Here is a 21662-nt window from a genome sequence, read left to right as displayed (position 1 = left end):
TGAGATCTTGTAAAAGTCTCCATTTTCCTGACTTCTTTTTTTATAACAAAAATAGGGGAGTTCCCAGGTGAGTTTGATGGAGCAATATGGCTGCTATTAAGCTGTTCCTGTACTAACTGCTTGACAGCTTTAATTTTCTCAAGGGAAAGAAGCCATTGATCCACCCAAAGTGGAATATCTGCTTTCCATGTTATTGGATCTGCATGGGGTACAGGTTGTTCAGTGACCTCCCCTAAAAATGACCCAACCCCTTTTTTAAATTTCTTGGGGTAGGCATTAACGGCTGAGCTATGCCTTGTCCAGATTTTCCCAATCCTGAGTTTGGTAAATGTCCCTGATTAAGCATCTGATTGGTAACTGCATTACTAGGACTGTAAGGATACACTCCCATGTTACTCATCATATCTCTGCCCCAAAGATTAACAGGAAGACCAAGAACAAATACGGTTTAAAGGTTGGTTCCCTCATGTCCTTCCTCATCCTTCCAAGTTAATTCATCACTACTTTGTTCAGGGCATTGGCTTTGTCCTATCCCTTGTAAATGTGTAATAGAGGATTGTTTAGGCCAATGCATAGGCCACTGATCAGCAGTTAAGACATTAATTTGTAACACTAGTTCAGGCCAATTGGGACCAATAGCTTGTACCCAGTAAGTATCAGAGGATCCAAAACCTGCATCTCCTCTCCTATCCTTTTTACTTACATTTTTTTTTTTGTCTGAACTTGGGGAAGCAATCTTAATTGGGCTAATCTTTGACCTTGTTTTATTACAGAAATTCCATTTAGAGAGTGTATCATAATTTTTATTTCTCCTTCATAATTCACTCCAGGAGCTACTAAAATTCCCTGCATAGTTATACTACTTCTTTCTAATAATAATCCTATAGTCCCCCTATGTAATGGACCATAAACTCCTGTAGGTAGGGCCTGCATCCCCATTTCAGGAGTTAATACTGTGAAGGTGGAGGAACTGAGGACCAGTCCTGTGCTACCTGTGGTTGCTCTACAGAGGTCCTGAACAGATTTTCTTGCTGAGGGACCACGTTCTGTAGTGCCCCATACCACTGTTGCGGGCTTGGGGCTGGCCCCTTTCCCAGTTTCCCTGCATTAAAGGGTTGCCTGCAGCATCTCTTTTTAGACTTACAGTCATTAGCCCAATGCTTTCCTCTTTTACATCTTGGGCATAGACCAGGTTCCTTTTGATTCCCTTCATTCTTACTAGCATTAGGACAATTTTTTTCTTTGATGTCCCATTTGTCCACAACTATAACAACTTCCAGATACTCCATTCTTCGGGCCTTTCTGTTGCTGAAATAATGCCTCTTTCACAGTCTTCCCTTGTAGGGTGGCTGGCTATAGCCACTCCTTGAGTATAAGATGGCCCAGTGTCAGAGCATAACCTAATATAGTCAGAAATGTTTCCTTTCTCCCTAAAGGGTCTCAAAGCTGCTTGGCAGGCACTGTTAGCATTTTCATAGGCCAACTGTTTTACTAATAAAAATCCAGAATCTGTATCACCTACAAGCCTGCTCGATGCTTGCATTAATCTTGCTACAAAACCTTGAAATACTTCATCAGGTCCCTGACAGATTTTAGACAAATTCTCCACCTGTCTACCTGTTTGTGGACGTTTATTCCAGGCCTTTTGGGCAGGAGCATTCACTTGAGCATAGACGGCCACATCAAAATCCGATTGCTGTCCTGTTTCCCTGTAGATTCCTTCCCCAGCAAACATGTCAAAAGTTACAGGAACTCCCTGAGCTCGATTAAGTTCAGCTGTAACTTGACAATGCTCTGCAAATTCTGACTTCCATAATAAAATGATCTCCTCCTGATAAGCATGCTCTTGTTAACTGTTTCCAGTCCCCTGGGCAGAGAGCCTCAGTAGACAAGGACTCCAACAAAGCTTGAGTAAAAGGTGCTGTAGCGTCATATTGAGCACATGCAGCTTTCAATTCTTTTAATTGTTTAAAAGGTCTAGGAGCATGGACTCCCACCACATTACCCTGTCCATCAGGCTGCTCTAGCACTGGAAAACCACAAAACTCAGTTATATCTTCTCCATTCTGCCTAGCTCGTTCTTCCTCAAACTCTGCAACTTCATCAGGACCTATGCCATCCTCAAAGTCTTCTCCTAACAAGAAAGTATTATTGTTAGGAGGAACATATAACTTTTCTGGAGGAGCTGATGGTTTAATCTCATTTTGTCTTGAAGCCTCCCATCTTTTTAAGCTCTTTCTCTCTAAACCTGAAAGTTTAACTTTCTCAGTTCCATGATGCATATACAGACTATCTCTAATTAAATTCCATATAAAAAACATGAGGCTTTTGCCTTGTCTCATTTTTATTCTCGGATTTACTCACCGTGCCCTTTTTACTTTATGATTTGAGCTGGACAACACTGCAGTGTCCTTCACTGATTCCCAGTATCTCAAGTCCCGCATTCAGGCGCCAAACTGCCGGAGCCACCAGCAGAGCCCTTACGGTTCTTGAGTCGGGAGTGAGGATTAAAATTAATAAACCAACACACAACACATGAGACCTTTCTGAGAGGCCCTAGTGGCAACTAGACGCCTTGCTTTCCTCCAGACTCCTTTTAAGCCAGAGCAAAAGCACCTCAGCACAAAGAATAAATTCACAGGTAAGTCAAGCAAAAGGTGGGATTTTAACAAAACATCCCACCTGTTGCCTCAAACAAAAGGAGATAGACTTGGCAATTGATCACTGACTCCAGTGAAGGCCGTGGTGAAAGCAGTCTTTCTGATGAAATCTAACTATCAAAGCAGCTGGCAGACCAGCGGCTCCCAACATTTTCCATTATTCCCTGAGGAGCTGACCATAATTCTAGGTGGACACAGGATGTGCTTGGAAGGAGGACACAGGATCTCTGGAGTAAGCTGCTAGACTGGCCATATCAGTGAGCTCTGGGTTCAACTGAGCGACCCTGCCTCAAAGAATAAGGGAGAGGGTGACTGAGGAAAACTGCTGACACCAACCTCAGGCTTTCACATGCACACTAGGAACAAACTTATACCTCCATACTGCGTACATATACAAATAAAAAGGGCCAAGTAGGGCTGGCAAGATGGCCTCGACAGGAAACACACTTGACTCCAACTCTAACAACCCAAGTTCCATCCCCAGATCCACATGGTGGAAGGAGAGATCCAACGCCTACCAGGTGTCCTCTGCCCTCTATGTGGGTGCTGCAGCAGCACCCCCCCAAATAAGTAAATAAATAGGGCTGGAGAGATGGCTCAGAGGTTACGAGCACTGGTTGTTCTTCCAAAGGTCCTGAGTTCAATTCCCAGCAACCACATGGTGGCTCACAACCTTCTATAATGAGATCTGGCGCCCTGGGCCCCACAGTCTAGTGGAAAATCCCAGGTTCTAAGATGCGCCAGCTCCAGGAGTCCCCGGGGAGAGCACATCACACTGAAGATGATGAATCACAGACACAGTCAGGACTAGCGGCCAGCAAGCCAGCCACACATCCCAGCTCCAGTGTCCACTAGCTGTGTGACCCCAGGCAAGCTGCTAAACCTCTCTGAGACTGGTGGAGCATAGTCACAGCATCCAGGTACGGTGGCGGCAAAGCCATGGAGGAGAAGGGACAAACAGCTGCTGTGAGCTCAGAAAGGGCCTGCGGCAGTGGCCACCTCAGTCCCTGCACAGGGCTCTGCCTCCTCCTGTCAGGTGGACTGTGCAAAGTGAGTTCCGGGTACGATTCTCTCACCAGCTCAGGTGTGTCCAGAAGGAACCCTAGGACCATGCCTGCCCAGGATAAACACCCCCATTCCTGCACCCTGGGTCCCCACTCCCAGTCACACCTGCTCCTGCCCATATCCTCCCCTTACACTTCCCCTAAGCCCTCTCTGTCTGGAATGGGGCTCTAACCCTTGAATAGCGGGAGAATCCTCTACCTCAATGCCCGGGGTTGAAAGCAGGACACTCCTTCCTCAACACTGCCCCTCCCCCAGCATCCCCACAGCACACACACCAACCTCTGGTCTCCTGCCAGATGCAGAATCTCTCCACAGCCCTCACTCCTTCTGCCCAGATCCAGGACACCTGCAAAGCTAGCATGCCTGGAGCCTGGAAGCCTCTTTGTTGTAAGTGAAAATTAATATTTACTACTGGTTTATCTTTTAGTAATGCTGCTGTTAGTCCTAAACAGCTGTGTAACCAAATCACCACACAGAGACTGGGTTTATTTAGTTAACCTAGAACACAATGCAGGGCAATAGTTACTCCATCCTAAACCTCCAAGCCCTCATAGTTTCCTAACTTTTAGATTTCCTACATTATAATTGCTTTTAGTGATATCTTAGGTCTAGTCCATCTCTCCAAGTAGTTCCAAGATCTGTCCTCCAGTTCTGCTCCTCTAGCTCTCTCCCAAGCTCTTTCTCCTCCCACTCATTTCCTGCCCTCTAGCTCCTCCCCTCTTTCCTGTCCTCTGGCTCCTCCCAGCTCAACATTGTGTCTGGTTGCTTTATTTTGGCCTGTTTACACAAGAGTTGAGACAGGATGCTTAGAATGAGTATCAGAATGAAATATCCAGATTGAAACCAGAGGGGGGGGGATAAATCAGCATTTGAATGAACAAGGGTAACGTGTATACATTTCAAAAGAACTTTATACCAACACCTCTTACACTGTTAGACAGCCTTGTCTATAAAACCTGAGTGTAATACTAGTCCCAGACTCCAGAGGGCATTTCTGCAAATCTTAAATGAGCCAAGGCAGAGAACCTTGTGCACAGCAAGGGTGGGGTGTGCTGTTCTATCACTAGTCGATGGTCTTTCCTCTGCTAATGTTAAATGGGGAATTACAGAGAGCAGCCATCCTACCCAGCTTCCTAAGAAGCAGAGAGGAGGGACTCAGGGCTGTATGCTAAGAGTCCAAGTCCCCAGATGTGACCTCTGAACCCTCTGCTTTCCCCGCCTCTCCCATTGGGATCTACCTCTGCATCTTTGCACCTGTTGTCCTGTCCTCACTCCTCACCTGACTGGACCCTGAAATCCTTTAAGGGCAGATGTACCCTTTTTCCTCCAGGAAACCCTAGCGGAGGCTGCCTGTGACAGCTCAAACCCTTCCCTTGTGGGTAACTCAGCCTATCAGTGGTTGGGGTTTCCAGCCTTTCTACACAGATGGTAGGCTCCTCGTGAGCATCAAAGGCCAGGGTGGAGGCCTTCCTCGCAGCTGTCCACGACTGAACACCAGCAGGTTCTTACCTGTGGGGACCACTGAGGAACACTGTCTAGCTTGTGGAAACCACGGAGACGGCAACCACGTTGTGTTCATGGATTCGATGCATGGGCTCTGGTGGGCTGTGGCTGTTTCTGTGTGGATGCCCTTACAGGATGGGACACACACACACACACTGGCCATCTTCACATCATGCAGGTCCCAGGTCGCTCCCCAACGTGGCAGCTGGCTGGTCTTCCTAAGCAAAGCTTCTGGCAGCCACGGGTGAGTGGATTCTGTAGGCCCCTAGGTAGGCCTTTACAACATCGGGGATTCCAGCGGCTAGCCCAGGACAAGCCCGATGTGGTGGTTAGAATAGGCCCGTATATTTGAACGCTTGGCCTTCAGGGATTTAGGGAGTGGCTTAACTTGACAGGAATTAGAGGGTGTGGCCTTGTGGGAGGAAGTGTGAAACTTGGGGGTTGGGGGTGCTTTGCAGTTTTGGGTGTAGAACTCTCAGCTCCTCCTCCTCTGCCTGCACCGTGCTCTCACTGTGCTAATAACAGACTAAGCTTCTGAACCTGTAAGCCAGCTCCAACCAAATGTTTGCCTTTATAAGACGTGTGTCTGGATGGTGGTGGTGGTGGCGGGGGCGGCTGCCTGGGAGGCAGCACACCCCTTTCAGCCCAGCACTCGGGAGGCAGGTGGATTGCTGAGTTCCAGCCCCACTCCACCCCCACCAAGAGTTATGTGGTCATGGTGTCTCTCACAGCAACAGAACACTAAGCCTCCCCGGACTGTTCCAGAAGTCACCGCCACACTCCCATTCTTCCTTATTCGGGGGGGGGGGGGGGGTGTCATGCCTCAGCACACGGTTTCACGGTTTGACCCCTGAGATCTGCAGAGATGGGTAGTTAGCCAGGGATCCCACCTGGGGAAAGGACACAATTTCGGAGACAGGAGATGAAACAGACCGTGAACCCTGGTCCCTGATCCCAGGGCCCCTGACAAAGTCCTTCCCAGCCACCTCCTCCTGCTTGCCTTGTGGACTCCAAGTCGATATAGCACCTGGCCAGTCCAGGGCCACCACATCCCAAGTCTCCCAGCAAAGCAAAGATTCCTCCGCAGGAATCCTTTTTCCGGGGCGCAACCATTCTCCGGGTCGTAAAGGAAGCGGAGGGGAGCCTGGAGAAGGAGGAGGGCAAGGGAGGACGGGAGCCTGGGAAGGCAGGAGACAGAACAATGAGACGTCGCGCTACGTCGGTGCAGTTTTGTTTGTTTGTCTGCTTTTTATTAAATCACTTTGACAAACGAGAATTGAGAAGCAAATACTTGCGGGAGGCATCCGGTCGTTAAATCGATCCAGAGGTTCCCTGGATCTTTTGGAGATGATCTAAATCAGGATGGTGACACTGACAAGGGAGAGACTCAGATAGCGTAAGCACGATACATGTGCATTTCTCTTCCTAGACAGACTCAGAGTCTGTCTTGGGCTGGCGCGGCGACGGGCTTGCGGGACACAATCCCAGAAAGGCTGGTCTTCGGAATCTGCGGCCCAGCCATCACCAAGACGCCTCGGCTAGTTCCTGTGCTCTCACTCCATTGGTTAGAATTGAGCCACGTGGCCGTGCTTGCCCAAGGGAGGCTGGGAAACGTAGTCCTTTGCTCCACGCCCTACCCCGCTGAAAGGAAATGCAGGAGGAAACTACTTAGGAGAGCTCACTTTCCCAAGCTCAAGGGATTTTAATGCCCTTTCCATGCCCACTGCCGTGGCCTGGAGACCCGGAAAATAAGAGTTTCGGAGTCTGGAGTTTCTGTCCTCTCCATACAGAAAGCCAAGAGGACAAAGTGGATGGATGGCAGAGCAGTGGGTGAATGAGGGTTGACAGACTGAAGTAGGCCCAGCCCAGGCAAGTGGCAGGGAGGCAGTGATCACAGCCGGAGGCCTCCTTGAATCTCCCACCGCCATCCCCACGTCTAGCCCCGCTCTGCCAGTTCCTGTCCATGCCACGTGGTGTCCTGAGTATTTTGTTATGTTGTTACGGTGTCACTGTGAGATGTACCCCGAAGGCTGGTGCATTAAACACTGAATGGTGGTCCTGTTTGGGGATTTTGTGAAACTTGACAAGTGGGCAGCCTCGCTGGCAGAAGTGGGCCACTGACTGCGGCCCTTGAAGATTACATCCCTCTTTTTGTTTGGCCCAAGTTCTCTGTTCCCAGTTTGAGGAAGCGTGAGGGGCCCCTGCCTCGTGTTCCCACCTCCATGCCCTCCCTGCTGTGGTAGACCAAAATCTCTCTGAAGCCATGAGTGTGAATAAACCTTCCTCCACTATGCTGTTTCTGTCTGGTATATTGTGGTGGGGCAGGCAAGGTGGAAGGTTTCTTCCACTGGGCTACCCCCCGACCACACACACACCCAGAGGAAGAAATCTTAGCTCACAGTAAGTCACCCAGGGCAGGCTGAGTCAAGATGCTTCCACTAAGGTCTGGGCCTGCCCAGAGCAGAGCGACATGCTGTAGGTGAACCATCCAGTGCCCTCAGCCCAGGGACCCTGAGCTGTCTCTCCAAGGCTGCCAGCAAGCATTCCCCACAGCAAGCATACCCAGGCCAGACACAGTGCCCAGCTTCTCTCACACTGGCCCTTCGAGACAGACCCTCATCTTTGCACAGAAACTATCATGCATAACTAATGTGTTATGTGGTTTACACAGCCATGTCCACACTTGCAGAGGCCAGAGAGACCATTTATCACTCTCTGCTTTATTGCTGTGAGAGAAGATCTCTCACTGAACCAGAGGCTGGCTGGCCAGCAAGCTCCCAGAACTCATCTGTCATCGTCCCTGTCCCCTCCCTACCTCCCCGTGCTGGGGCTACAGACCTGCACAGCCATGCCCATTACCTGCTTGCTGGGGATTCTTACCCAGGTCCTCCGGCTTGCAGAGAAGGTGCATGGCCGGCTGCTGAGGCAGCCCATCTATTTTGATGCTTTCATGGAAGCAATACTAAATGGATACGTAGATGACCTCCAATTGGCAGCTAGAGACAGTTCCTGAGGACTGAGACCTTCCTTAGTAGCCAGCTCTCTGCAGCAGAAGCCATCCGCCTTTTATATGCATGCTCTTATTAAATCCTGCCACACAGTCTGCCCACTAGCACAGGAGAGGGGCTCTAGACAGCCCACCACAACTCCTGTTGCCACTGCCGAGGGTCCCTGAGAAATCCACATTCCTATTAGGTTGCCAGGTTACGCTGACACATCTGGGGGACCACACTTTGAGACACTCTGGCCGGGTGACATCCCATAGGGTGTCCTGTTGGGCTATAGGGAGGGGTGCAGCTTCCCCTGGTCCAGCTGTTGAGAGCTGGGAGAGGAGAGGTGGATGCAGAGCAGCTCTGCTGGGGAGCTGATACCCTGCTTAGCCGGTAGAGCTTCTGACATCTGCCTTTGAGACCCACCGGCCTCGGCTGGGTGTGTTTAAACACTTGTAAAGCAGGTGTGTGTGGCTCCTAGACAACCCAATAGATGGGACACGTGGGAGGCGGAGCTTCAGGGCGAACGGCTGGGGCCAGCTCACCTGCTGGTCCCCGGTCACCCCGGCTTGCCTTGCATAGGTTTTCTCTTGGGTACTGTGGGCAGACCCAAAGCGAGAGCCAGACTACCCTGGGAGGAAGAATTCTAAAGCAGACGAAAACACAGAAACAGACAAAGCACCAGGCCCACACAGGGAGGCAGGGAGGTCCAGGAAGCGTGTTTAATTGGCCAGACACAGACGACATACAGCGGGAGCAGGGAGGAGGCCTGGACATGCGACAAAGCCCATTACCCTTGGCCTGCACCACCAGGTCAGGGCCTGCCTTTCTCCCCCAAGACACAGACAGGACGGCACCCCAAAAAGAGACTCCGAGGGTGCTGAGAACGCAAGCAGGGAAGGATGCCAACAACTACAGCCAGAATATCACTTTTCTTGGATTTGGGTTTTAAGTTACCTAAAATCCTTCAGGAGCTGCAGGACTCACAAGGGTTACCAACTCAAGCCACGATGGCCTGTCACCCCTGCAAGGAGGCTGAGCTCCTCCTGAGGCATGGAGACCCAATAAGTAAGGTGACGCCTCCAAAGTCCCAAAGGAATTTGGAGACTTGGTCCAGGAATGAAGTGGTGAAGGTGTGGCCCCCACCCTCAGAAGCAGACAAAACCTGAACTGATGCCAAGACAGAAGATGGAACCAACTGTTTATTCAACAAAAGCCTTTTATTCATTCAAAAATTAACCATTGGATTTATTCTGCAGATATTTTTAAAAAAATTAAAGTTGGGAGGGCAAAGCTTCCCACTGTGCCCTTATGCCAACTACCTTGCCAGTCCCAGATGACCTAGCAGAGGGGCATGTGGGAGACATGCTGCCAGATATGTGGGGCAGGGGTCCAGGGCCTCTGGAATCACAACCCCCCTCCGGCTTCCCACCTCAAGCCTCACCACTTGCTGGACCACTGCAGCCGCAGGTGCTGCTGCGGCTCATCACCACCAGGGGGCGTACCCATGCATCCTTGGATCACATAAATGCGGAAACACTGGGAAGAATCTCTCTGCTTGGCCGGCAGTGGGGGCTTTCTCTGGAGAGATGCCTGAGATCCCCAGGCACCCCACGCTCCACCATCCCCTAGAAAAGACAATGTCCCAAAAGCCCAAATGCATCTTCCTAAGAAATCAACTAGCAAAGTGCAGAGCATTTAAAGAAAGAAATGTCAATGCCGCATACATTTGCCTTGTTATTTTAAACCTGGCTAGATATCACAAAGTCGTGACGCTCTCCTAAGTCACCACTGACAAAAGTTGGGAGCAGATGCTAGGAAGAAGAGGGGGGCTCACAGCATCCCTAGCCCTAGAAAAAAGGGTCCGCCGAGGGACCGGAGCCTGTCCTCAAGGCTGGGCCACACCCCTAAAGAAAGCAGCATCAGATGGGGTAGAGAGAGGCCCTCGGGCTGCGCGGAGGACGCCTGGCCTCAAATTCTGGGCGTGCTGTGTGCCTCAGCTAACTGCTGGTGAAGGAGAGACAGAAGTCAACCAGCACGCATCCTTGAATGAAAATGGTGTCCGGCACCCTGCCAGGAAAAAAGGCAGCCCAGGGCTATCTCAGTGTCCAAGGCTTGGGCCCAAGAACATAAACTGTTAAGACCAAAAGCCAAGATGCTGAGAGGAAGCCTGGACTTGCAGACACTCGGTGAACACTTCAGCTGACGGGCCCCATGCTTAACCGTCAGCGGTCCTCAGCTAAGAATCCATTGGGTCCTAATGATACCAAACATGCTATTGACAGAGAGGGCAACTGAGGCTCCAGAGACCAGAGAAAGGCCCACTCTCACCTCTCAACCTAAGTCACCACATCTACTCTATGTCCTAGAGGCCCTGTCAGGGGCCAAGCAGGAAGCTGACCAAAGAGGCCTCAGAGAAAATTGGCTGGGTAGCCGGAACCCCATGGGATCTGGTGGGCTGCCAGTGGGCACAGCATGATCAAAGGGTATGCCCATGAAGAGGATGTATATGTGGACTGGCTAAGCATCCCTACTGCAGGAATGGACAGGCAGGACATCCACCCTTCTGCTGACAGCAGCTGCTCACCCATGGGCCATTAGCAAGGAGATTTTGGCCTCCCAGAAGTGTGGTGGAGATCACAGGGAAATCAGAGCAAAAGAAAATTCAGGGGCCATTTTCCCCTCTCAGTGATGGGCAGAGAGGCTGTACAAACTAGAAGCAAGAAATGTGGGGTCAGGCCCTGCCTCTCTGCAGTTGGGAGGCCGTGTCTCACCTGGAAGAGCTGCCCAGGATGGGGATGAGCCCAGAGGAACTCAAGAGTCCAGAGAATCCTAAAGAGGGGCTAAGGGGTGGGGGACCTCTGGGCCAGACCCAGCACTCCCACAGCAGAGGCTGTGTCCAGAGAGCACACCAGGGCTGCACGGTCACTCATGTAATCCTGCACCCTACCCTCCAGGGCCCAGAAAACAGCCACGGAACAGCGTCACAAATGCAGGAACCCTGGCTCCCGGACTGAGAATCAGACATCATCAGCAAGACCGACCATCCCCAGCCTCCCAGCCCTGCTGCCTGGGAAGCGAGGACTACAAAATCCCCACGCAGCCCAACCTTGGGCTCCTTGCTCCTAGTCCATGGTTGCATGGTGCTCCTGGTGACAGATCTGGAGCCATCCCTTGCTCTGGCCTCAACTCTGAGGAGCAGAGCCCTTCCTCAGCAGCATGGCCTGATCCCACCCTCCTATCCCTTCCTTCCTAGACTCCTAGCAAGGGAAGAAGCCTGCTGCAAAAGGCAGACAGAGGCAGGGAAGCAGAGGGGTTCACAAGCCATACCCACCCCCTCAGCATCAAGGAGGCAGAGGCACCGTTAGCCCTGCCAGCGCCTTGCAGAGAAGCTCACTTCATACTCTCCACACCACGTGCCTGATGCCCTCTCCAGCTCCCACTCCCAGAACAAGGCCCTCCATTTTCTCTCTGCTGTGAACGTCAAAGCAAAAGTTGCAAAATTAAAAAAAGAAAGAAAAGAAAGTTCCATTTTTGTCCTGGAAAAAAGTGTTATGGACTCCAAGGAGAGCAGAGGAGAGGGGAGGGGACTCAAGGGCAGAAGCTGGGGGAACAGTACGTTAGCCATTTAGGAATGCCCACCTTCCCCTCTCCGAAAATGGAGCACAGTATCTGAAAAATAAAAAACAAAAACAGAGGAAATGATTTTTGGCTTCTTGGCCGCTGCAGGCCACCATCCTCCCAAGTGAGGCGGGCAGGTAGGTGAGGGCGTGCACATGTAAACGGAGGCCCAGCATCCTGGGTGTTTCAGACACACAAGGTAGCAGCAATAGTTAACAACCAATAAATAAAAGGTATCGATTATATATGAGTATATATATATATAAAAAAAAATCCTCACTTTCCCCAGAAAATGCACAATACTGTTTTCACATGAGCCATCACCGCTAACCATCCTTGCCTGCCAGAGGCCTTGCTGCTCAGGGCTGAGCTAAGAGAGCCCTTGCCAGGTATCCCTGGCGCCCCCGGCCACCACTGCAGGGGACCAGACAGAGCCCGAGTTCTCTGAGACACAGAGGCCTTCTCCCGATGGTCAGTATCTTCTAGAACAGAAGGTAGTTTGTTTGTTTTCTTGTACAGTGTCTGTTTGAAATAAAAAAGGGAAGCACGCGAGCGCAGGGGGAGCAGGAGGAACGGAGCGGCTGCCCCAAGGAGACAGCCAAGTCCTTAGTTTTGCAGAGGGCCGGAGCCTTTTCCGTGTCGGTTTGTCGTTGTTTCGGACAAGCGGAGGTTGTTGACAGTTGGAACCAGTGGCTTCAGGCGGCAGGTGGATGCGGGGGCAGGGGAGAAGAGAACCAGGGCCTGGAGGCTCCGGGGTGGCCGGCTATGCGTGGATGAGGAAGGCTGGGTGGGCACAGGGTGGTATCAGGCTGCGGTGGTTTCATGGCACAGGAAGAGGCTAGTGGTTCCCACACATCTGCAAGACAAAGGATGTGTTAGTAGCTACAGCAAGGGACCGTCCCTGGGGGCCCAGGTTCTGAACTTCAGGCTGCAAGTTCGTTTGGGCTTGGATGACTATATGAGGTAGCACCAAGAAACCTCGCCCATGCTCACTGGAAGATCCCTGCATGGGCCGCAACCGATAATCAATTCAAAACTAATGGTGCCACCAGTCTGAGGTGGTGCTTCCGGTGGAACTCACACACGGCATCTCCCAACTTGACTGCCGCCTTGATTCAGAGAACACACTCTTCTCCCTCCATCACAGCACACACCAGCGCTGCCTGGAGCGGCATCAGGTCTGAGACTCGTGTGTTACGAATTGCAGTGTTGTTTTTTTTTTTGTTTGTTTGTTTTGTTTCTGTTTACGGCAATCATTTTCCTGTTCCTAGAGAAACACCGTGGTTTAATTATAGGAAAAAAAAAAATAAAAATGATAAAATCATATGTGTAACAAAAATTGCTTTTAAAATAAATTTCTTCATGATTTATTAGCAGTAAATCTTTGATTTCATGTTTATTTCCTAAACTTACAGAACAAGAGATGTGTGGAATTTTCTCAAAGGAGTCACAAACACGAGAAAGTAGCGGCCACTAGAGGGCACTAGTGGGCACATCTGGGCTGGAAATCCTGACCCACGTGCATGACCCTTGACCCGCCCACTAGGAAACAAATAAAATGCTCGCCATGGCACTAGCGTCCACTATCAGGGACTGGTTGGATAAACAGGATGAAATATTTACAACCATTAAAATCCGCGTGTGTGACGCAGTCACTCAGACCCACCACGATGTGGATACATGCCTCTTCTTCGCCCGTGAGGACAGCCAGCACACATGCAACAAGAGCAGGGGGAAATGGGAGTCCTTGCGCCCTGACAGTGGGCATGGAAGATGGCAGAAAACAGCGCCTGAGGCCTACCTGCCTGTGCCAGCAATGTGCACACCAATGTATTTTAAAAAATGGCTTTGATTTATGGCTTTGTCAGGACACTTATAAAACTTGAGAAAACTGGTTCCTAGTCAGGACCTGGAGTAACCTACCTCCGTGTTCCTGGGCCGTGCTGTCTCACATTTTTGGTTCCAGAATAGACTATTTCTTATCCCCTTTAAGCTGAGGTGTGTGTGTGTGCCAATGGCACAAAGATACACACACAGGGCTGAAGATATGGCTTGGCAGAAGAGTACAGTAAGACCCTTGTCTCAAACAAATAAACGAACAAAATAGACATTATGGACTAAAACTGTGACGTGCACTGTGACATGGACAGGTCTGAGAAGAGTGCTAAGGGGGAAAAGCCAGACTCAAAAGGCCGCTCGGAAACAGGCAAGTCCAAACAGAGAGCAGACTGGCTGGCGGGGGGAAGCGAGGTGTGGAGCCTGACTTCAGGGAATGGCAGTCTGTTAGAACTGGGAGGAGGTGGTGGTTGCATAACGCTATGATTACACTAGATACCACTGAAGTGTGTGTGTGTGTGTGTGTGTGTGTGTGTGTGAGTGTGAGTGTGTGTGTGTGCATGTGGGGGGGAGGCGGGTAAAAACTCATGAAACCTAGCTGAAGCCTGGCTCAGTTCAAGCACATGCTCAGCACACGCACACTCTGGGGATTACAATCAGAGCCCCTCATGTGCCAGGCAAGGGCTCCCGTACCACTACGGCACCATCGATGTGGTTTTCATGTTAAGACCTAGTCCGTCATTCAATTGTCCAGGCAGGCCTTGAACTTGAGAGACTCCTGCTTCAGCCTCTGAACAGCTGGGGTGATGGTGACAAGAGAGCCAATAGGGGTGACAGGGATGATGGTGGTGATGGGGATGGTGAGGATGACAGGAATGATGGTGACAATGCGGATGATGATGATGGTGACAATGGAGCCAATAGGGGTGACAGGGATGATGGGGATGATGGGGATGATGATGATGGGGACAACAGGGATGATGGGGATGATGGAGATGACAGGAGTGACAGGACAACAGGGACATGACAAGGAGACAACGGGCCCTGCACCCCCGAGCCTGGCTAAAATGTCCACTTTAAAATGATTGCTTTTGTACTGTGTTTCCCTCTGGAATCCTCTTATTAAAAACATACGGGGTTCTATCTTTGAGTCCGCTGGACCTTCCCTGGAACCAGCCAGCCTCTCAGCCATGTTAATATGGAATATGGGGTGTCCTGGACACCTTTGATTGGACAGCCGCAGAAATCTGCCCCAGTGCAGTGGGCTTCATGATCTAGGAGGATCAGGGACCAGTTTGGTTTCTCTCTTACGAAAGGAAAACCTACAGAAAGGAGGCATTCAGTGGTGTCCCTAGAAGGAAGTCCCCAGAGGAGTGTACGGGGTAGTTTTATGTCAACTTGACGCAAGCTAGAGTGGTCAGAAGCTAGAGCTTCAGTTGAGACAACGCCTCCATAAGATCAGACTGTCGGCATTTTTGTGATTAGTGATTGATGGTACCATGCCTGGGCTGGTGGTCCTGGATTCTACAAGAAAGCAGGCTGAGCAAGCCACGAGGATCAAGCCACTGAACAGGACTCCTCCAGGGCCTCTGCATCAGCTCCAACTTCCTGCCCTGCTTGAGTTCCTGACCTGAGTTTCTTCAGTGACAAACTGATGTGGAAGTATAAGCCAAGTAAACCCTTTCCTTTCCAAGCTGGTCATGGAGTTCATCACAGGAACAGTAACCCTGACTAAGACAGTGGAGAACTGGCAAGACAGAGGTCTGGAGTAAAGGGAGGAAGTGGGTGGGACAGGGCCATTGTGGAGTCTTGCCTGCCCTTCCCATCAAGCCTCTGTGATCTGCAAACCTTTCTGATTTGCATTCTTATTCTTGCTACACTCAAGCACTATGCATCTTTTATTGACTCCAGAACCTTGTTGCTTTGAAACGCGATCTTATACTGTTGCCCAGGCTGGCCTGACACTCTCACGTAGCTCAGGCTGGCCTTAAATTGGAACTCCAGGCTAATCCTCATCCCTCAGCCTCCTCAGAGAAGCGGAGAGAGCAAGCGTGAGACCACACACCCTCCAGGAAGCTCTGGCTGAAATGTAACTCCTCAAGAATGATGGACACAGTGTTACATCTGCTGCTGAAAAGCTGGAAATCTAGAGCCCATGGATACATTTAAATCCATTTCATAATGACGGATTTTTCTTAAGCCACTGGTTACCTTTGAAGCATGTCAGGAACACGGTTAATTCAGGGCTTGAGAAATAGCTCCTTTGGCAAAGTACCTGTCAAGGAAGTATAAGGCTCTATCCAGGTCTGATGCCCAGCACCCATGTGAAAGCTCTGCGCTCGGCAGCATGTGGGCACCGGGGAACTGGAGATGAGCAGATGCGTGTGGCTTGCTGGCCAGCCGGTCTAGCCTAACTGATGAGCTCCAGGCTCAGTGAGGAATGTGGAGCTCAGAGGAAGATTCCGGATGCCAGCCTCCAGTCTCCTCACACAAACACACAGGCACGCACACAAAACTAACTCATTTTGGAAAGCGAAAAAGAGAAAGAAGCCAGCGCCTGGCTAAAGTCTGACAGCAAGCCAGAGTCAGAGGCAACCTCCCTGCAGTGTGGGGCGTGTCCTGCTCAGCCTACAGCAGGGAAGGTATCGGGAGCACACAGCAGATTGTCTTCTGACTTCCATAGGTGTGTCATGGCATGAGCAAACACACAACAAACAAACAAATAAATAAAGGCCAGGGGGTGGTGGCACATGTCTTTAACCTCAGCACTTGGTAGGCAGAGGCAGGCGGTTCTCTGAGTTGGAGGCCAGTCTGGTCTACAGAATGAGTTTCAGGACAGCCAGGGCTACACAGAGATACATTGTCTCAAAAAAAAAAAAAAAAAAAAGGTTCTGGCCACTGTGACTATGTCTGGGTCAGATGGGAAAGTTTTGGAAGTAAACTTTTAAAATTTTTTATTAATTACAATTTATTCATTTTATATCCCTGCCGTAGCCCCCTCCCTCATCCCCTTCCAATCCCACCCTTCCTCCATGTCCTCCTCCCATGCCCCTCCCCTAGTCCACTGATAGGGGAGGTCCTCCTTCCCTTCCATCTGACCCTAGCCTATCAGGTCTCATCAGGACTGGCTGCACTGTCTACCTCTGTAGCCTGGTAAGCCTGCTCCCCCCTCGGGGAGGAAGTAAACTCTTAATTTATCATATTTATTTTTAATGACGTTTTCTTTGTAAAGATTGATTCTAATGTCTTGTCAATATGAAAGCATTTCTGTGTAATTAGTATTAATGGAAGGGCTAAGTAGATGACTCAGTGGCTCAGAGTGCTAGCTGCTCTTCCAGAGGACTCAAGTTCAGTTCCCAGTCTACACATCCTGGTCCACACTGGGGCTCACAGTGGTCTGTAGCCTCAGCTCCAGTAGACCTGATGCCCTCTGCTGGCCTCTGCAGGTACATGCACCCACATGCATACACACAGACACACACAAATAAATCTTTTCTTTAAGTAATATTAACAGATGTTTCAAAATGGAGGTCAGACCTTTGAGCTGGAAAGGGAACAGGGCCTCCTGTCTCTCAGGCCCATGCCCCAGACTGCCTAGTCTTCAACCCAGGAAAACTTATTTTCAAGCTAACCGGAGACTGGATTTGGGCATATAAACACAATAAAACACCACAGGGCTGTGGCTGACTTGAAGACCCTGCCCCAGGCTCCACATGGGCAGAGCCTCAAGAACCCAGAAGACACAGAGAATCAGGGGCCTGTCCTGAGGATGGGTTGTCACTTCCAGCCCGGCCTCAGGACCCTTCCAACTCACCACAGCTCTGGGCCTGGACTATACCAGCCCGTCGTAGAGGGACAGTGCCTGCACAATGGAGGGGTCGGCCTTGGAGCCTTCCTGGAACTCCTGGAGTGTCAGCTTCCCATCAGCATTCTGCAAACAGAGAGGTGGCTGAAGGTGGCAATCTGCCTTCAGGAACAGGGGTCTCAAGCCTGCCCATGGCTGGTCTCAACAGAACTTCCTGAGTCTAGTGGAGTCTTCAGAGGTGGCAAGACACTGCATCAGACAGCTGACACTCTTGAGCCACCTCCCCCAGTCTCTGCTTCCCCATCTGGGAACCAGGGAGAGGGATGGCGTCAGGTCTGGGGAACGTGGCAACCTAGAGACGCCCGTAGTTCTGGGCTTCCTATCAGCCAAAGTGACTGGACTGGCTCATACCCCGCTCGGTATTTTTATTACCATTATTTTTCCAAAATGAGTCGGGCTCAGTGCCGCAGGCTATAATCTCAGCCAATCGGAGGGCTGAAGCCAGAGGCTCCCGACTTCAAGTCCTGGGCTATACACTGAGTTCAAGGCCAGGCTGGGTGGCTTACAGACCCTGGAACATACAGAAAGAGCTGGGAGGGGCGGGGGAGTTCAGCGGCAGAGTGCTTGTGGAGATCCTATCTCCGTTCTCAGCTCAAACTGGAATTTTTTTAAAAAAAAATCCTAGTGCTAGGGGCAGAGGTTTGCCATACAAGCACAAGGATGTAAGTTTGATCCCCAGGAACCATGCCAAAATGCCATGCGTGGTGGCACAGAACTGTAACCTCAAGGGAGGTGGAGACAGGATGAGCTTTGTGGCTTACTGCCAGCCAGCCTTAGCCAGATCAGTGAGTCCCAAGTATTGGCGAGAGACCCTGGTGGGTCAGCTTCTGAGGAAAGGTACCCAAGGTTGACTCCTGGCCTACCGATATACGTGCCCGAGTGTGCAAGCACACCATTCCGTACACAGGGCACATAAATGGTGGTCACTCCTTAGGGTTAATGTTCCATGTGGTCCCCTGGGGTATCTTTTGAAAGCCACCCATGGAGCAGGTCACATCAAGTCTCAGGAGTGCTGAGAAGGAGCCTAATTAGAACTTGGGTGTCAGGCACTGTTCCAGTATCAGGGAAGGCAACATGGGGCATCACCACCCAGGCAAGGCCAATGTTGTGATGGCTAAGAGCCTATAGCAGAGATGCCCCGTGCCCCCCAAGGTCCTCAGGGTCACCCTACGAAGGAGGAAGGAGCTGCATCTGTCCCCTTCGGTTTGGCAAGGGAACTGGCCTAGGGTCACCAACCCAGGGACCCCACAACCACAGCCATGTGAATTCAAGGCCTTGACTGCTGCAAGGTACGGGGTGCTGCCAGGTGCATGGCCTCAGCAAAATCAGCTGGGGTCCCACCGCAAGAGGGCTGCCACCGCCGCTTTCTGCACTCCTTCTGGAAACCTTCCGAGGACAGCAGGAGCCCAGTTCCACCCCTCCCAAGTGCTAATCTCCCTTCCTAATTAAGAGCTCCCTGCTCTCAGGGCAGCCCTGGTGCCATGGGCAGGTGATGGGAAGCCTGGGGATTTGCATTCTCCTGGAGGCTGGGGCGGTTGTTTCGTCACCCCACGGTTTCAAATTTCCATGTAAATCAAAGTTATTTTAGTTTGGAGGAAAAAAAAAGTTTCTGGTTGGGGTATAGCTCAAGTAGGACACAGGCTTTGTACTTGCACAAGGCCCTGGTGTGACCCTCAGCAGCACGGGAAAAACAGAGGAAGGCCATCATAATCAAGGAACCACAGAGTTCTGCAGAAAAGAGAAAGAGGGCATGGGGAGACGGCCTGCTGGCAAAGTGCTAACTGTGCAAGCATGAAGACCCGAGCATGAGCCCCAGCATCCCCACACAAGCCGAGCACAGGCACGTGCCTGGAACCCCAGCGCCGGGGCCAAGGCTGACGCAGGAAGATTCCTGAGGCTCACGGGCCAGCCGGTCTAGCTGAATCAGTGAGTTCCAGCTTCAGGGAGAAACCGTCTTAGAAAAGAGCAATAGAAGATGACTGCAGTCATCCTCCAGCCTACACACACACACACACACACACACATAAAAACACGCATGCACAAGAGCACACAAGTGCATATAACACAGACATATACACCCAAGAGAAAGAGGTTTCTCCACCCGGGTCTCTGGCTGAAATGCAGCAGGTCTATGAATACAAAGGAAGGGAGTTAGAGGGTCGTCTTATTGCCCAGAACCTAAGATGACCATCAGCACCAGTGGCACCCAGGACCTTGTCACACAGATACTGCCTGTAGCAAAGAGTCAGCTTAGGCAGATGGTCATGCCCACCATATTTGTGGGGTGCTGGGGTGGAACTCAGGGCCCTGCACATGGCAGGCCCTCCACCACTGAGCCACACCCAAAACGACATCACAGATTCCCTGGAAACTATGCCTCAGAGGTCACAACCCGAAAGAACAATCTGCTTCCTTTTCACTGTAAGGGTCATTTTTACACACTTGGGGCCATTATTGTGAGAAGTCAGGGTTCTGCAGGACAGAAAAACAGAGAGCCCTGGTTAATTACAAGGAACCTTCATGGGAAACTCACTGAAAAGTCTGAATGGCTGCCAGCTGCGAGCCAAGCTGACGCCTGAACCGGTGCCCCAAGGCAAAGCAGGCCAAGTCCAGGCCCGTGCCCCACCTCACCTTGTCCATCATGGCGAAGATCCGGTCCACCCTCTTCTCTGGTGTGTTCTCTTCTTCCGGGAGCTCCACAGTGTTCCCCTGCCAAGGCCAAGGGCCAGTGTGTCAGCCTTGGGCTCACAGCTAAGCTAAGCCCTTGCCCAGCCACCAGGGCACTGGGCCAGCACTTTGGCCTTTGAGCTCCTAATCAAGCCCTTGACTTGAAACCCTGAGCTTGTGTCAATGAGGACTACTCCTCTCTCTCACTCTCCAACCCTGCCACTGGCCCTACTACCCGCCTCGTTCCTGCCTGACCCCAGGCGAGGATGTCAGTGGCTACTCAACCATCAGTACTTGTTGGCCTGTATCATCCAGAGAGAGAAGAGTGACTCAGTTTCCCCTGGGCCTTGCAGGCAGCCTCCCTACCACCCGACCCTCCTGGGACTCACCACCATCTGGTAAATGGCATCCACTATGTCCAGCATCTCGTTTCTGGTGATGTAGCCATCGTTATCCAAGTCGTAGAGCTTGAAGGCCCCTGTGATCAAGCAGACAAGTGGGGGTCACCCCGGCCCAGGGCAACAGCAAACTCCTCCCTTCGCCTCCCGGTGATGCAACACAAAGCCTGAGATCAGACCATCGCGCCAATATAGACTGATAGGAATGCATGTTCGTACACCAGGGCAGCCAGAGTTAAAGACAAAGTAAACGAGCTCGGAGTGGTGGTGCATGCCTGTGACCCCAGCACTCGGGAGGCAGGAGCAGGCAGACCTCTGAGCGTTCCAGGGCAGCCAGGGCTACACAGCGAAACCCCGTCTTGAAAAACAAAACAAAGAGCAACAAAAAGATAAAACGAACACAAATTGAGGAACCAGACGCCATGGTCAGGTGTCTAATCTGAGCGTTCAGGAGGTGGAGGCAGAGGGACAGGGGTTGAAGAACATCCTGGGCTACGGAGTGAGAGCCTGAAGGACGCAAGGACTGAGGCTGCAGTTTCGTGGTAGAGCACCTGCCCGGCACGGGCAGGCTCCCAGGTTCTCTCCAGCACGGCACAATCATAACAATAATAAAACGTCTTAAAGCATTCAGGTATCGGTCTCCAGGGAGGGGGCGGTGGCTGGGGTTTCTATGACGAAGTTTAGTTCCCGGAGAGGGGCAAGTTGGGAGCCACTGGACCAGACAGCCAGGTTCTTGTACCGGGTCATGAAACCACCCTGGCAATAGAGCCCCCACAAACCTTCCCCTGGGCCTGACCATTCATCTTCAGGTGGCCCCTCCCACAGTGGGCCAAAGGAGGAAACACAAGGTGCACGTGAGGAAAATCCTCTCCTGTTCCTAAACACAGAAGCCGCTGCAGAAAGGAGCAGCACCTGCCAAGCAGGGCATCCTGCCCAAATGCCCCTTTTCCTCTAGAAAATTCCCTGACACTACCGTGTGTCATGCATGTCCTTGACTGTGGCTCCTCCCAGCTTCCGGCCCCAGCCTCTCACATACGGTCCCGGCCTGGAGCCCCTT

General features: G+C 51.3%; 1 protein-coding gene across 2 annotated transcripts in view; it reads right to left on the bottom strand.

Moving 5' to 3' along the window:
- Nucleotides 1–9419: 9419 nt before the first annotated feature.
- The window catches only part of Ncs1 (neuronal calcium sensor 1), a 48272-nt gene continuing 36029 nt past the window's right edge, over nucleotides 9420–21662 (bottom strand). For both annotated transcript variants that reach the window (XM_021653231.2, XM_060389900.1), the window contains 4 exons: nucleotides 20597–20685; nucleotides 20172–20249; nucleotides 17490–17606; nucleotides 9420–12695 (listed from right to left, as the gene is read on the bottom strand). In XM_021653231.2, the coding sequence (XP_021508906.1) occupies nucleotides 17508–17606; nucleotides 20172–20249; nucleotides 20597–20685 (266 nt within the window). In that variant the 3' untranslated portion in view covers nucleotides 9420–12695; nucleotides 17490–17507. The remainder of the gene's footprint in view (nucleotides 12696–17489; nucleotides 17607–20171; nucleotides 20250–20596; nucleotides 20686–21662) is intronic.

Source organism: Meriones unguiculatus, chromosome 8 (genome assembly GCF_030254825.1).
Source record: "Meriones unguiculatus strain TT.TT164.6M chromosome 8, Bangor_MerUng_6.1, whole genome shotgun sequence".
In the NCBI taxonomy this organism is placed as follows: Eukaryota; Metazoa; Chordata; class Mammalia; order Rodentia; family Muridae; genus Meriones; species Meriones unguiculatus.
Note: the sequence above shows the minus strand (reverse complement) of the source record. Positions and strands in the feature narration are given on the sequence as shown.